At 38.5% G+C, this 16,443-nt stretch overlaps 1 protein-coding gene across 1 annotated transcript in view; it reads left to right on the top strand.

The window, feature by feature from the left end:
* The first annotated feature begins 5,390 nt into the window (after positions 1-5,390).
* Positions 5,391-16,443, top strand: part of SHC3 (SHC adaptor protein 3) — a 57,696-nt gene continuing 46,643 nt past the window's right edge. Inside the window, exons 1-4 of the mRNA XM_040091139.2 lie at positions 5,391-5,528; positions 5,897-6,027; positions 10,203-10,396; positions 11,189-11,793. Coding sequence (XP_039947073.1) covers positions 11,254-11,793 — 540 coding nt within the window. The 5' untranslated portion in view covers positions 5,391-5,528; positions 5,897-6,027; positions 10,203-10,396; positions 11,189-11,253. The remainder of the gene's footprint in view (positions 5,529-5,896; positions 6,028-10,202; positions 10,397-11,188; positions 11,794-16,443) is intronic.

The raw sequence follows: 16,443 nt of genomic DNA, 5'->3' as shown, positions 1-16,443 counted from the left end.
TTAGAGGAGCAGCTTTAGTAGGATAAAGCATTGTTATTGCACTGTATTGGTAGTCCTAGACAGATATAATGCTGCTAGTCTTTGTTTAAGGATAATTACAGTTCATGGTGGTCAGTAATAACTGTTAGAACAGACACATTGCTGTCAGTGTCTTCAGTGGCGCATGATAGTATTGTAACAGTATGGATCCTTACTCTTTCATATCCTAATCCAAGTGAATAAAAACAGCAGACAATCAACATCTATCCAGTGCTAACATGTTGACTGTAATGATAGTGTTCAGTCAGTCTCAGATGTTCTGTCACTTGAACTAGCTGGAAACAACAGCCCTACTGTTGCCACTGGGTAGTAAGGCTAATTGTTTTCAGTACACTTAGAAGGATTTTTCCTTCTGCTTTACTTATTGCCGCAGCAGACCTTCTCAGGCTTTATGGTGGCTTCAGCATCCTTTTTTCCTCTATCTTTTCATGAGCTGTGTCTGTGTCTCTGCCGGTGGCATTTCTCCTCTACCTCTTCATCCTGGCACCAGTGCTTCCTTGAAACTGAATTCAAAGTGAGTACTGGGCAGTTCTGAGATTGGGCTCTTGATGTGTGATTTCTCCACAGACCCTCATAGCTGACCATTTTTCTCCATTCCAATATCTGCTCTGACCTGGATACCCATCAATTACCTGTGCTTGTCCAGTGGGCTTTGGTTTCTCCTTGTCTGCCCTTGCCGTGTTTTTCCTCCAGCTTTTCTGCTGTACTTTCTTGCTATGTGTCTTTGCTGTTACGGAAATCTGGTCCTACCACATATGCCCAAAGTCCTTTGGAGAACTGCTGACCCTCAGAATGCCAACAGTTTTCATGCTACCTCAGCCTTAATTGTACTGAGGCTTCTCAGGGGCTTTTCTGAGGGTACCTAGAGAAAGGTACTATATACTTTTACCACACCAAGAAAATATACAGGTTACTGTTTATGATAGTAGGGTGGTAAACATATCTTTATCTCCATTTCTCTGCCATTCTAAACATTTTTTAATCTTGGAGTCCCTTTTAGAGTTATGGTGCTTGCCTCCCTTCTGCTCTGCTTCTCTTCATGGATCTTCAAACAGAATTTTTCAGTCTTCACACCTGCAGCCATTTCAATTAGTGCCTTTCCTTACACTACTAGCAACGTAATTTGGAAACTTCAATCCAGTTTAGCAAACATTTAAACAGGTGTTTAAATCCCTCCATACAGCCCTGCCTCATTATCATGTCTTACACAGATTTGCCTTCCTGCTTTCCATATGTATTGTTGTATCTAAGGTAGGCCAACTCAAATGCAAGGAGGAAAATCAACCCAGCTGAGAAAAGAGTGCATCCTTAGTACATGCAGGCATGTGGGCATACCTGCACATACACATTTGTCTGCAGATGCCTCTTTCATTTGACTGTACCCAGAAAGAAGTGAACCATCCCTTCAGGTCAGATAACAAGTAGCATTAGCTTAAACCAGTATGGTGATTCATATCAGCTGTATGTATGGATAACTCAGAAGTAGTCCTTACTTTTAATTCACTGGGAATGAGTGCTGTGAGTGCTGCTATGAATAACCCTCCACTGTTGCAGTTATCCACTGCTGCAGAACTGCCAGAATTTTTTAGTACTGAGGCTGATAAATAATGGCCTTGTTGTAGCTCCATGTTTGCTAAGAGCATCTGTATCATTTGGTGACACAAGTTAATGGGTTGTTTCAGGGTGAAGTGGATGCAAGTGGGTATTAGGCAGTTGTCCTGGCCTATGCAATTCCTTTCCTCTATCTTTTCACTGTTGATGACTGAAGTGATTTGGAGTCTAGAACTGATGTACACAAAAGTAACCCCCCAAACCCCAAACAGTTTTTTTCTGTGTTATTCTTCAAGTAGGTGCCACACACAGCATGCACTTCATGGCAACGTGGCAAAGGTGATACAGTCTGAAAAGGCCTGCTGTCGCCAGATCTCTACACATACTACCACTATTTTGGTCAGATGTGCAACAGGCAAAAATGGTAATTTATACTCTCTGTTGGTGTTTGGTTCTTACAGATGACAACCTTTTAATTAGGGGAGGAAAAAACTAATGGGTTTGGGAAGGTCTGGGTTAGTGGACTGCTGTCTGCTCAGACAAGGTATAGTTAGCCCTTCCTGATGCAAAGAGTTACAGCAAAGTGTGCTGTGCATTTTTTCCACATAATATTTAATTGCTGCTCTTCTTGCCAATATTTAGCTATCCTAAAAAATGAGTGATACTAGAACATAAATGTTCTTATAGTGGCAAAGAACATATTTGTATCTATACTGTAAGTATATATATATATATAAGTAATAATACATAAAAATATATATATAAGTAATTTTTTTTTACGGTTTTAAAAATCAAAATAGAAATAAAACCATTCACATTTTCGTAAAAGTAAATATACATATGAGTGGCAAACAACCTAAGAAATCTTGTATACAAAAAGTCAGACACAATTAAAATTTCCAGACTTTAATTTGGATTTGGAAGTGGAGAATGAAATTTGACTCCTATTGAAATCAATAAGAAATTTGTGAAGTCAGATTTCATATACGGGGGGGGGGGGGGGGGGGGGGGGGGGGGCGGGAGGGGGGGGGTTAAAATCAGTTTTGCAAAACTTTCCTAGGAAAATAAGATATGGACAAAATGAAAATAAAATACTCAAAACCCTACCAAAACAAAAAAATAGACACCTTTTTACAATGTAGAAAAGAAAACTATTGAATTATTAAATGCATTTCATGAATGAGAACCATAAAGGTGCTAGGTTAAAAAATAAGTAAATGGCTGGCTTTCAATCTGAAGAAGATAGTACAAAAAGTTGTTCCATAATTTGTCAGTGAACTAGGTTGCTATTTGCTTTCTCCTCCAAACCACAGGTATTTCTGTTTGCTTAAAATAGAAACACTTGGAGACACATGGACATTAATGCATCTATGCCCAGAATAAGCATAATTTCCATCAGTATGAATGAATGGAACCATGTTATGGGCTACTCATTACTTTATTCACAATGTGTAAGAAATAAAATCCTAAAATATGGGCTCTTAGTTACTGTTAAAGGGTTACTGTTCTAAGTTTGCATAAGTTAATTAACTGTTGTTTGTTTGTAAGCAAAAACTTTTTCGTTTGTACCTCTATTCCCTATTCCCTATTCTATGTCAATACTCCCTTTCTTTCGGGTGTCACCACCTCTGCTCCCAAGAGACTGTGTGCCCAAGGCCATATGCAAATTAAGGTGCACTTAACCCAAAAGACCCTTAAAGATGACTGAGCCACCAGAAAACTAAGGACTGGAAATAACAACTCTAACACGGCAAAACAGTAAGGACCCTCGGATCATCGATTGGAGCCAGCCCTGTGTCATCACCATAACCCTGTCAGTTCTTGACAAAAAGGACACCCCCTAGACTCGAGCCAGCATTGTCTTCCTAGGGACTCTCGTGAGGACAGAGCCCCAGTTCTGCCAGCTGGCAAAACTGAACCACCTCCTCCTCTGCGTCGTCCATCGGGAGCAGCGGTGGTGTGCGCAACCCCTTGAGTTCCCCACACAGAGCTGTCCTTAATAAAGGCCTTTAAAAAGGAGCTGGTCTCCTGGCCCACTTGTAACAAATGCAGTACCTTTTGTACACCATGCTGCAGTTTGTGGACGCAAAAGAAAATGTGACTGGGATATATTTCTTAGGGCAGGGTCCCTCTCTACGGTGAGGCTCCAGCTAGTGTGACTCCTGGTGTGGAGGGTGGAAGCTTGGGACAGGGAGAAAGAGTAAAAGCCATAGAAACACAGGATCTTTTGGGCTGGAAAAGACCTGTTATCTACCGAGGTCTCTGTTGGGTGCAGGCAGCCAAACAGACATGGCAGAGCTTTAGATTGTCTGGTTTTTAGGATATACAGTTCTGTTGCACTGTTGCTAATGCTCTAGTTTCAATGTCTGGCTGAAAGAAAGGAATAATTAAAATTTGGGCGTTTGTAAGTGTGGGTTTAGTGTTGGTTTGTGGATTTCAATGCCTTTCACTGCCTGATCATTTCTTACAAAAGCTCAGTGACATGTTCAGATTTGGGTATTTTCTCAGATGCATCTTTCCTGTGAACTTTTGTAGTGTTGACTTAAAACAGTAGGCTTTTGGGAACTACTAATGGAGCAGAAGGAACTACGGGTTTCATTTTCTTCCAAATATTTCATGTCATATTTCAATGGGTGAACATGTCTTAAGACAAAATGGTTTCAGTATTTCCGACTAACAGAAAAAAACAGCCTCCTGAACATTGGGTCAGCTTTTGGTTCAAAATATAAGAATCTGCACAAAAATTTGTATGCATATTTGAGACCTTAATTTTATACTCCACTGATGTAATTTAAGTTGGAAGTTGATCATTAATGATTAATAATCACTGATCTTGAATAGTAATACTTTCAACAGTATGGTTTTCCAGAGAAATAATTTGCAAAACCACAGATAATGCTCCCATTTCCTGGTGCAACCCACCCTTAGCAATAATGTTGCCACGGAAACAGCAAAACTCTGATCCAGTGAAAGAAAAGGGGTGAGGATGAAAAGGAGGTGGGGGCAATTTATAGCACTCTTTTTTTTTTTTTTTTTTTTTTTTTTTTTTTTTTTTTTTAACTAAATTAACTGGGATTTGTTAGAATAGTTTTGGTTTCAATAAGAATAGTTTGGGTTTTTCAGGGGAAGGGGGTGTTCCTTGTATTTTTGTTGATTGTTTGGTTGGTTAACGGTTTGTTTTTCTGCCATGGGAGAATAACACCTTTTACTTACAGGCCCTCAGGGTTTTTTAGGACAGTAGAACAGCAAGATGAGGTCAGAGTAAAACACTCATTAGGGAAAAAAAATATCTAGGTGATGTGAGCCCAGCCTATGCTTTGATTCCTGAAAAATGTTTTGAAGTAGAATTATATAGTCCTGGCATTGACAGGAAGTTCAGTGCCTTTCAATAATTTTTGCAGCTATGGGATGAGCCCCCCTTGAAATCACAGTAGGATGTAATTGAGTTCTGTGGGCAGGTAGATTAGAGAAACAGAGGAATACAGAATATGATATATTAAGTATGTACAAACAGAACATATAGAATTGTTTTGACATTTTTTAAAATTAAAATAGCTACATACTTCTTAAGAAGGTATCATAGGTTAGCACAATTTTGTTTTCTAGATATAGAGAAATGTAAAATGTTTTTTCCCTGCCCTAACCGTGGCATAGGTTGGGGGGAGGAGGACAAGGACCTATCAGAAAGAAGGCTGGTATATTGACAGCTAAGTTGACTAATGAGAATTGTCAGTGCGACTTTGGAAGGAACATTTAAAACTTATTTGCAGCTGACCGCCCGCTCTCTTGCTTCAGTGACCTTCCATGAAGTAACAACGTGGTCTGAGCTGGGCCCAGGCCGGACCCGGCCCGGGCTCTGCTGCCCCTCTGGGCGGACGGGCCGGGCCCGGCTGAGCTTTCAGAAGCTGCTGCCTGCATAGAGAGCGGGGGGAGCCCAGGTTAGCTCCCCTATTTCCGGCTGGGCCGGGCCCGGCCAGGCTTCTGAGAACGCCCCCCAAATGCAGCGGGGGGCGGGGAGGGGAAGGCTTAAGTCAAGCCCTTCTGCCTCTGGGCGGCTGGGCCGGGCCTTGCCGAGCCCTCTGAGAACTGCTGCTCCCATGAAAGCAGCTCGGGTGAAGGCTTTCTTTGCAGCTTAGTGATAGCTCTGAGCTGGACCGCCCTGGACGAGACCAAGGGGTAGAAAAAAGGACATTTGCCGGTTTCTTCTACCAGCCCGGCGTGTGCACGTGGCTTTTTTGCAAGCCCAAGTAAACTTAACCCTTTCTTAGCAACACAGAACTTTTAAAGCACAATTCTTCCTTGACAGAAAAAAGAAAGAAGAAAACAGAAGGTTCGTGGAACAGGCACTGCATGAAGTCAGTTAGATGAGAAGTAAAAGAAATAATAATATTGGAATAGGATTGAAGAAGTGGACATTTTTAACCGGACTCTTCTAAGGTAAATTATGAAGAAATGAACTGTTCTTTAAAGCATCTTAGTATTATTTGGGTAGAATGCTATTCTAATCAAAATTAAGGACTGGTGTAATAGCGATCTATTTGGGAACTGTGAAACCCTCGCTCCTGGGTCAAAAAGGAGGTCTCAGCCTTTTGAGACAAAGATAATTTTAGATCAGAAGAAGTATTCGTAAATAATACCCCAGATACACTGAGAAGCTCTGCGGATAGAACATCACAGCCTGCGAAAACTCCGGGCGGCAGTGGATTTGTATGTAAGGAAACATCGTCATAAAAAATCTTAGAAGGACTCTTCTCCTAAAATAATGTGTAGTTATGTCTAAGTAGTGAAACTGACTGAAAATCATAAGTTGTGTCTTTCTGTGTTGTTCAGTAAGAAAGTTTGTAAGTTTGTAGTTTGTAAGAAGAAAGAAGCGTGTTTTTAAAGTTTCATGCTCTTTTAGTTTTTTCCAGCTTTCTTTTTTTCTATTCTTTTAGTGTGTATTAATAAAACTTTTTTGTTGTTCATTTTTAAGCTTAAGCCAACTTTGTTTATTTTTCTCCTAATCTCTCCCTCCCACAAAAATATTAACACTAAAACCCCTACATTAATTAGTGTTTCTGCACGGTTTTATTAAATTAAAACCATTACAGAAGGTTAGAGCATAATGCCTTTTAGCTTATCCTGGTGTTATCTTGCTTTTCTGTTAACTACATCATTTGAGGCTGTCTCACATAAAGAAAGCTGGATTATTAAATACACAGGCAAGAGATTACTGATATATGTCTATTTCTTGTGCAAAGAATGCTGGTGTTTTTCCTTCTTAATTATCAAAAGAGGGTGAATCCCCACAGGGTATTAGAAATATTTGTACTATAGAAATGCTTCCTTTTCTTTTGAGGAATTGACCACTTGTTGATGTTGAAGATTCAGCAAGAACATTTAGAAAAGCAGATCATTAACACTTGTGTCCGTCATATTACAATGTAAGGAATAGCATCCTATTTGATGATGGCTTAATGTTACATCACAGTAACAGTAATCGTTTAGGACTTGTCATAAAGAGGAATGTTAACTATGATGCCCTATGACTACTTTTTGTGTAGTATGAAAACTCTTAGCAACACCCATATTTATGTCTGTCTGACATATTCAGTGTTTCTTATAACTTAGCTAACCCAAATTCAGTTTGGAGGGGTTTTTTGGTCCAGAGTCAAGGTCTTTCTCATTTGTCTTAAATTCAATTTAGCCTGCAAGCAATCTTACTGCTACCAGGCAATAACTCTGAAAATGCAAATATTTCAGCAGAATTTCAAGTTTCTAGCACTTTTTGTATACAGTACATACTTGACCACACTGTGTTAATGGAACAAGGTATTTTTGCTGACTCTGATTATGTGATTAATATTTCTCTGAATATGATTACTGAAAGTTACCCTTTTTTTTGCATTCTGGAGCGTTTCTTACTGTAGGTTGGGGAACATAGGGGTGGTATTCCATGTGTTTCCTCTTTATGGTGGTCACATAATCCTGCCTGATTTGGCTTGTGTATTGGCAATGACTCCTATGTTTGCAGCAATTTAAAACTGTTTAAACCTCAGCAAAATGTAGTTTCTCCCTCTAATCATGCCCCCAGCATAATTTCTTTTCTTACCCTTTGTGGTTAATAAAAATTAGTAGTTGCAGAGGTAGTTTAGAGACAGAAGGAAAAAGGTCACAGCTAAGAATAAGCCCCAAGAGCTGCTTGGAGGAAGAAAAGGAGGAACAGTGACATGAAACAAGAACTGAATTAGGGTGAGAAGAGTACCCATGAGAAAACAAAGCTAAAAAAAAAATCCCAGGAAAAAACCAAAAAAGAAAGAATGGTCTAAGATGCCAAAATTACCAGTAGTGTGTAAGAAATGCTGCATTTGTCAGTACACCTCTGACTGTGCATGTATTTCTGAGATGATATATTATTTTTCACTAACTGACATTGAATTTCCGCCTGCCATTTTATTAATTGCTCCATGGCCATTTATTAATCACGTTGTAGTATCTGGCTGACAGGCCTGCAAAAAAAGAAGAAAATTAAAAAGTTCATTTTCAACTTGGATCCACTTTACGTGCTGACTTAGCACGGGTTGCAAATAGACGTAAGAAAGAAATTGTGCTCTGAATGTCATGCTCTCTTGCTATGATAACAGCAGCAACAAGCTTGTTTAAGGTAGGCATGGTAAAGTCAGTGTGCAAACTCCAGACAGAGTGCTGGAAATGCAGAGGACATTATAAATGTTCTGGCAATAGCTAGAATGAGCTAGATCCTAATTTAAATTGCAGTTTATGCTTATTACACAGTCTCCTAATTTCATTCATTATTTCCTGGAGCTGGATTTGAACCTGCTGCCTGCAGGGCAAAATTATGTACTATTTCTAGTCCCAGGAACTACAAAAGGCAAGGTTTGGGAACAGTTCAGTTTTCCTACCATAGGACTGGGTTTATAATGGAGACAGATTCCCAAATCAGACACTGAAATAGGCACTGGATTTTAAGCACTGGGTAATTCAGTAGCTTCTACTCCTCTGCAGGGTCTTATGTCAGATTTGCAGGAGAATTCTGCATGCAATGGATGCCTTGGAAGCTGTCCAGTGAAAGTTTCAAAATTTGGACCATTGCTGGTACTCTGGAAAGCTTTTATGCTCTAGCTTTCCCCTTGCCTACCATTCCCTGGAGTGATTATCATACTGCCTTTAAATATCTGCTGTGGTAACAGGGTAGATAAGGGAGAAATAAGTATATGCAATTTTTTTTTTTTTTTTCTGGGAGGGCTTTGGCTTTGTTTTTGTGGTCCTTTTGGGGTGGTTTTTTTGTTGGTTGGGTGGCATTTTTGTTTGGGTTTTGTTTGTTTGTTTGTTGTGGGGGGTTGGTTTGTTTGTTTTGTTTTTGTTTTTGTAAGACGTCTCTGAAGGCAAACCTGTAAAAATTGTGAATCTGCAGGCTCTCAGAGAGCAATCGAATATCAAGCGAAATGTGCACATTCATGTTCCTCTCCTGGATGTAAATGAATTGGCTGAATGAATACAGTCGGGGAGAGACACAGATCTGATGCCACGCTTTTCCTCACCTGCTACTTCTGTGGACACCCCAGACATTTCTCTGGCAACACCCTGTCTTCCACGGGGTTTTCGCGACTCAACTCCCGTCTGCTGACATGCCGGCTTCATTTTCTGGTGTTGCAGCAAAAAAGGTGCCGCCTGTGCTGGAAATGGGATCTTCCACTATTTAGCAAGGCTTTGCTGAATGAGTCATCAAAGCCGGCTGGTATTGGCTGGGCTGGTGAGCACCCAAGGGATTGCCTGGCAGAGGCTGCGAGGCCTCCCTTCATTCACAGAAATGTGGGGATGCTAGCCAGCCCTTTCATTCACACGCGCAGCATCTCATTCACATTTTGCAGTCCTGCTGGCCGCTTCTAATGAGGAGAGCCGTTCGGGAGCAGTAGGGTTTTCTGGGCAGTAGAGAAACGTAAAAATAGGCTGTGGTGTGTATATTTGCTGTTGCTGTGCTAGGAGGATGACGAGAGGAATGAATGCTGTGAGGATGCTGTAGCAGGTTTGCAGTGTGGTGATGAAAGGCTGTTCTGCAGATCAATAGAAAACTGCTTTACATTGACTAGGACATTGCCATTATTCATCACTGCTGGGATAAGAGGTGCTGACTTAATTCAGTATGTCATGAATATACTAATTAAATACCTGTATTTAAGCCGGCTGTTTCGCTGTATTTGTAGTTTGTATACTGCAGCTTTTAGTCATAGGAGAAGGAAAGAATTCCATGGGCTTTTTTCCTTTAAGTTGTGCTGCAGTCAGTAATTTATTTTAAAAATTACTTTGCACTATGCAACTTCTCTGGTCTGAATTTGTTTATAATGCAGTGTGTTGTCCTACATCCAAAAAATGTTTTTCAAAGCATATTGATTTATAGGAAAAAGCCATATGGCTTGTGATGGGCATTGTGTATCACAATACTGTACACATTTGGACTTCTAAAAAAATTGCAGGAGAAATAAAATATCTTTTTTCTGCATGTTTTGCTACTTCTTCAGATCAAGTGTTTGTGACTGACATTTATGCTTAATAAAGGCTTTTTTTTTTCTTTTTTTTTCTTCTTTTTTTTTTTTCTTTTTTTTTCACTGCAGGATGTCATTTTGCTGCTACCTGGACTTTTTAATATTCTTTCAGGGATTTTTCAGTTTTTCAGAATTAAACCTAACATTCCAGTGAATTGAAGATCCTCTTCATGTTTTTCTTCGGAGTGAATATCAGTTGTGAAAGAAAAACATCAGTTAAGCCTGTTGTCGGACATCAGAAAAATACTTTTCTTCACACATAGGTACTTACGCAATTCCTGCATTAAAATACAATGTTCCTGTGAAGTAACAGGGAAGAAGGATTTCTTTCTCTATCAAAATTTGTATATAACAGTTTCTGTGAGGGATAGCAATGATAAAAAGGCACTGTTAGGTTGCTTTTGTGGAAAAAATGAATATATTCTTTAGTTCTGTTCATCTGTTCTGAAAACCTTTAAGGTGTCCGTGTTCTGCTGCAGGGGCAGGAGAGGGGGATTATATTTATGCAAATATAATCCAGATATTTGTTATATAATTGTGATTTCTTTATAGTTTCACAAATATGTGAGGTGGAAGAACATGTTAACAGATGAATAAAGTGTGGTGTTTCATAAAGTCTGTTAATACAGTTTTAAAGGTAATTGCCTTTGGTACTAAAAGGGTGGTGGGAGGGGATAAGAATTAAAGATTGGGAGGAAATATCTGTTTGAGAAGATAGGAAAAGAGAATTTGAGAATTGATTGGTGCTAGTGTGCTGTAAGTGGGTGGATGTGGGTTTTTTTCTTCTCTCTCCTTTTTTTTTTTTTTGGCTACAGGAAGTGATTTGCAGTGTTCACAGCCTTTTGTTGAAAAGGGTCCTTCTCATTTGTGTGAGTCATGCTTTTGCTGTGAGCGAGTTGGCAGCTCTAAGCAGGACTGGGATCTCAGTCACAGAAAACTGTTACTTCACCCAACCTTAACAGGGAACCAAAAGAAATTTTTTCTTATACTCTTTTCTTTTTTACCCTAAACTCTTGTTAATCCTCTGTGTTGTTATGAATTGCTTGCTATGTTAGTACAGGCATCTCCTGCAGTGGCATCAGGTTTGCCAGAACATATGCAGGAAAGCAGATAGAAGGGCATGCTTCAACGTACCAAGTATAACCGCTTCAGGAATGATTCTGTGACATCTGTTGATGATCTTATTCACAATTTGCCCATGAACAGCAAGGTCTCAGCAGTTTCTACAACTTCAGCTTCACCTTCGTACCTGGTCTCACCAGAGGGTCTCCGCAAGGACCAAGAAGATGGACCCACCACCCTGTGTACCCTCATCCATAAAGTGTCCCACTTGAAACTGTCTAGCACGGGCAGCTTTTTGGGTATCAAAAACCTCTCCTCAGCAGTAAAGGAGCTTGCTGTCTCGAAATTGCAGGGAAGCTCGAGTGCTTCTAGTTCAGCAGCAGGGGCTTCAGACAGCACATGTAACCTTGTCTCTGCCACTTCGTGTTCTCAGCAGGACGTGAGCAAGATGAGTATGGGGAAAAAAGCACAGTCAGAGGAAATGCACCTGGGAGGTGAAGATTGGAATCAAACTAGCAGTTTTGTGAATAAATCCTCTCAAGGATGGCTGCACTCGAGTGAGAAGATCCTGGGACCTGGTGTGACGTACATTGTGAAGGTTGGTCTGTTTTCTTCCATTCTCTGTTTTTATCAGTGAAAATTTCTCTGCTGGTTTTGCTGCCAGGATAGTCAGGCTGAAAGGATCTCTTTTAGTGGTTTTGGTGTTTGGGGTTTTTTGTGTGTGTTTTGGTTTTTGGTGTTTTTTTTTGGTTTTGGGTTTGTTGGGGGTTTGGGGTTTTTTGTGGGTTTTTTTTTGGGGGGGGGGTTGGTGGTTGTTGTTGTTGGTTTGGTTTGGTTTGGTTTTGGTTGTGGGTTTGTTGGTTTTTTTTTTTTTTTTGTGCATAATACATGAAATGTAAATGTAGGAAGGAAGGGTTGGGAAGCTGTATTTATTTGTTACATTAAAGCAAACCTGCAAATAATGTTCTACAGCTGCATAGAAATCTTGTTCCTAAGCTAAAAGCTGATTTGATTTGGGTTTTTTTAGCCTTCTTCTGAATTCAGGTTTTCAGTGTCATCTTGCATACTATGTATATCTTGTATACGTAGGCTTTCAATATGTCTGGTGCAATATACAGGAGGAAAGAAAGACTCTTGTGTGAGAACTGTTAATCATGCATGAATTTTTCAGCTTTAAAAACCTTTAAGGGTGAGTGTTTTTTTAAAATGAAATGATATTTGAAATCTTAGAGCAGTAAGGCAGAGAGCACAGTTCTTAATCTGTTTCACAATTAGAAATAATGTGGGTAGAGCAGGAAAATGCAGCTTGTTTTACATAATGAGCATTCAGCCACCTTAAATGTTATTGCTCTTTTTAGTTCATTGATACAGCATGTCAAGAGCAGAGGATCTTAAGTTTACAGGGTAAATGTAATGTTTCCATATGCTTTGAAAATATTCTGAAACCACCTGTTAAAGTAGAACCTTCAAGATTCTACATATGTGCAATTTTTTTGTAGTTAGGTAAGAGTCTGGTTACACCTTTCAGCATAGTGTGCAGAAAGTGTAAAAATAACATTATTGTCCAGAATTCATTCTTCAGTTGCCATGTTTTGATGGTGAAAAGGCTTTTGTATCGTAAGTGTTAAACTGTTTTGCAGCATGCTATTAATATGACAGGTCTATTTTTAGTGTCATCTTTTTTTTCAGTGTCACAGGTGACTTTATTTCAGGCTGATTTAAAACTGAGTGGCACCCTTCTTACTTAACTCTCACTGCTTTTTTCTCAAGTCTCATTATCAAAAGCAGAGTGCATATTTAGCTGTTGGGGGCCTAAGGAAGCAGTTTTCGTTTCTTTGTGTTAGTGGTGTTAATAGATTTAGCAGGTGGTAGTAGATTGAGTAGGTTGGCCAGTTCAGAGCACTATTGAAATTGTACAGTCTTTTTTTACTACTCTGAAATTTACTAAACTACAAAGGAGTTAGTGCTACCTTTCAAGTCACAACTGCTTCTCTGTAACTCTTCAAGAAGTGTCTCAGTGAAAATAACCCACAGATGCTAGACGTAGTTCAGACTCTGATTTTTTTTGCACAGAAATACTCTGGTTAACAGAAAGCCATTTACCATTTTCACATTAGCTCAGAGGACTCAACCATTTTACTTTTTATTTTGCTTAAGATACTATAAGCCAAATAATGACTGTGGGAATACTCTGCTGCTGTTAGTTTTAACTGAAGTGATCGCTATGAATCAGAACAAACACAGCATTCAATTTCTTAATCCTTTCAGTAGTTGACCTACTATATGCTAGAGGAAGCTGATATCCTTGAATTGAAAAGAGAATTAAAGTTATTAGAAGTGGACTAACATTTACAAATAGTAATTTACCTATACTTAACAGGATAATAGAACAACTATTTACTTATTGATGATGGGATGAAAGTGTATTTATACACACTATATATATCAGAATTTTCAAAATCAATCAACTTACTTTTAGGTGTTTGTAGTTTCTTAGTCATTAAAATGTATGGAATCTAGTTTATTGTTTCTGTTAAAAAAAACCAGAATGATGACTTTAATTTTGTGGTTTCTGGCATAAGAATCACAGAACAGTGCTCTAAATGTAAAAAGAAAGATTGAAAATAAATACCAAAATAAGTGGTTAATGAATGAATGAAGATAAACTGGTCCTGATTAGTTCCTAATTTGCTTGCTTATTAACTATCACAGTTTTCCTTGGCAACTGCTGCATTCATATGGATAAGAATAGAAGTACAGTTCCCAAACCCTTAAACATTGTTTGATACCAAGGCTTTTATCCAATCAGGCCATCAAATCAATACACAGATAATGTATACTGAGGGGAAACATTCCTTGGATACATCATGGCTATACTGACTGTCTGGGGGACTCATACCATGTTTAATTAGTACCATATGCCTTTCAGAAAATTCCATATGCCATTTTTTAAATGAGACAAAAATTAGATTTTTGTATATGCGTGTGTGTAAATGTGCACTAGGTTACAATTTTCTCATTAATCCACACTTAAACCAGAAAATTTGTCATGGGACAGGGTTAATTGTAACTGCTGGGCAGTTTGATAGCTCACACTGGAATCTTCTGAAGAGACACAAAATTCCAAAATTCCTATGTGCAATGTATGAAAAATCTGAAATTTCACCTCTGTTCCCACATTTTCACATATTACTCTTTTTTAAAATAGGCAGTGTAACTCTAATGCTTTAAAAGGGTGTAGGTTTATGGCAAACTGTAGTTATATTCTGATCTCCATGGTCTGCTGCAATGGAATTGTTTTCAGCCATAAAAGTACTGGCACTTTCTACACTTTTTCCTCCCAGTGGATTTCATGTTGCACTTTTATATATTATAACATTAAAAATTTCACAAAACCAACCCTAAAAAACATTTTAGTAACAAATTAGGCAATGGCCATAACCATATTGGGGACATAAAGTAGTCAGGTACTGAAATCTCACTTGATGCTACTTAATGTTTAATAAATAATGAATTAATGGAGGGGGGGGTGGGGGGGAGAAGACAGGAGGAGGGGGAAGTAGCTTACTGTGCTGGAATTCCTTAAAGATCTTGGTGCTTTCCTTGTCGTGGGATTGATTACTACAGGGAGAGATTATAGAAGTTCATGTTGTCAGAAAAACAAATGCATAGAATAAAAAAAGTGTAAAAAATGGAGTAATGAAACAACAGTTAAATGTTTCAATGTAAACTGTTATTTCCAATGATAAATATCTACTGATGAGTGTAGTTAAGTAATGTTATAGACATTTTGGAGTTTGTTTTATTTAAATAAGAGCACAACAGTCAAGAGGCAAATGCATTTCTGTCTTCAAGTAACTTGTGATTGGATATTGTAACAAGTGTCAATGAGTTTAAAATGCTGTTGTTCAGCAGTTCAAAAGCAAATAAACAAAAATACTGTATAATTTTATCTACCTATAAGAATTTATCTGAAAAAGCCAGTAACATTTAAAGTCAATACAGTAGCATAGAACAGACCTGGGTAAATCTAGTGTTAAAAAGCAAATAGAAATATAGTATCTGCGAGAGAAGGAAGAACTGTTTCATCCAAAAGAATCACTGCAAGTCAGGCCAATTATATTTCAATTAAAAGGACGTTAAATTATTATTATTTAGCAAAGTAGTCAAAGAATATAATCCTAACTGCAATTATTTCCTTAACATTTTAGCACTTCCATTCCTTGTAAGGGAATAACAGCAGTTTATATCTGATGTGGAAAACACATCATTGTGAAGCTGTTCAAACACATCACCAAGTAAAGGCTTCAGTTCTGCAAACATTCCTGCATGACACTGTTTACGGGAGCATTCTCATTGAAACAATTGAGGCTACCTTTGTACACTGGAAGTTAAGTGTGTGCTTAGAGATGAATTGAATTGCTGTGCCTCTTTAGTGGTTAACCCAGACTGCAAAGCACAGCCTTAAATGGAGCTAACAAAGTGTAAACTGCATCATATGTTGCCTTCCTCTCGAAGACTTCAGGACTCTTTGGAAAAATGTTTCTCTTTTTTTTTTCTTTCTGTTTTAGCCAGAACTGATTTGACGTCACTGAAAAAAATAACATTACAACAAAGATTTTTCTTTTCTCTTTTTGATTATATTTATCTTCTTTGTGGGAAAAAAAAATGTGCAAGTTTTTTGGGTTTCTTTTAATCAGATTTAATTTCAACTTTCGTCAGTCAAATTGAGGTAGTGCTGTTATTTAATAACTGATCATTTGGCATGGCCTGACTAAAACCATAATCTGTAGGATTTTGTGCTTATAGTTCTAATAAGGAAAAAACACAGTCCCAGAGCATCCTGTTTGTAATGAGGTTTACGTGTTTAAGAAATGTGTTGTGTGTTTCAGTCATATGGTAATAATAGGATAGAATACTGACTTTTTACTTCATAGTCTGCTACCCTCAACCCGGGTACACAGGCGGTGTTAACAAAGAGTAATGGAACTGGCTTATCACTGTGGGTTTTTAAAGCTGCATACATGCAGATTAGGGGAGAGAGAGGTAAGTGACTAAGCATTGGTTTAAGTAATTAATCCCTCCTATTGTACCATATTCCTGAGAGATCTTTTAGTATCCTTTCCTTTTTTCTTCACTGTTATTTGGACTATGAAAGAATGATATTGATGCCTGTTGCTCTCCTGAAAACCTTTCTTTTGATGTTCATGGACCTGTACTACTGTGAATCTGTTGTACAGCCCAATAA

The sequence above is a fragment of the Hirundo rustica genome, chromosome Z (assembly GCF_015227805.2).
Source record: "Hirundo rustica isolate bHirRus1 chromosome Z, bHirRus1.pri.v3, whole genome shotgun sequence".
Taxonomy (NCBI): Eukaryota; Metazoa; Chordata; class Aves; order Passeriformes; family Hirundinidae; genus Hirundo; species Hirundo rustica.
The sequence above is the reverse complement of the archived record's forward strand: the minus strand, read 5'-3'. Positions and strand labels throughout refer to the sequence as shown.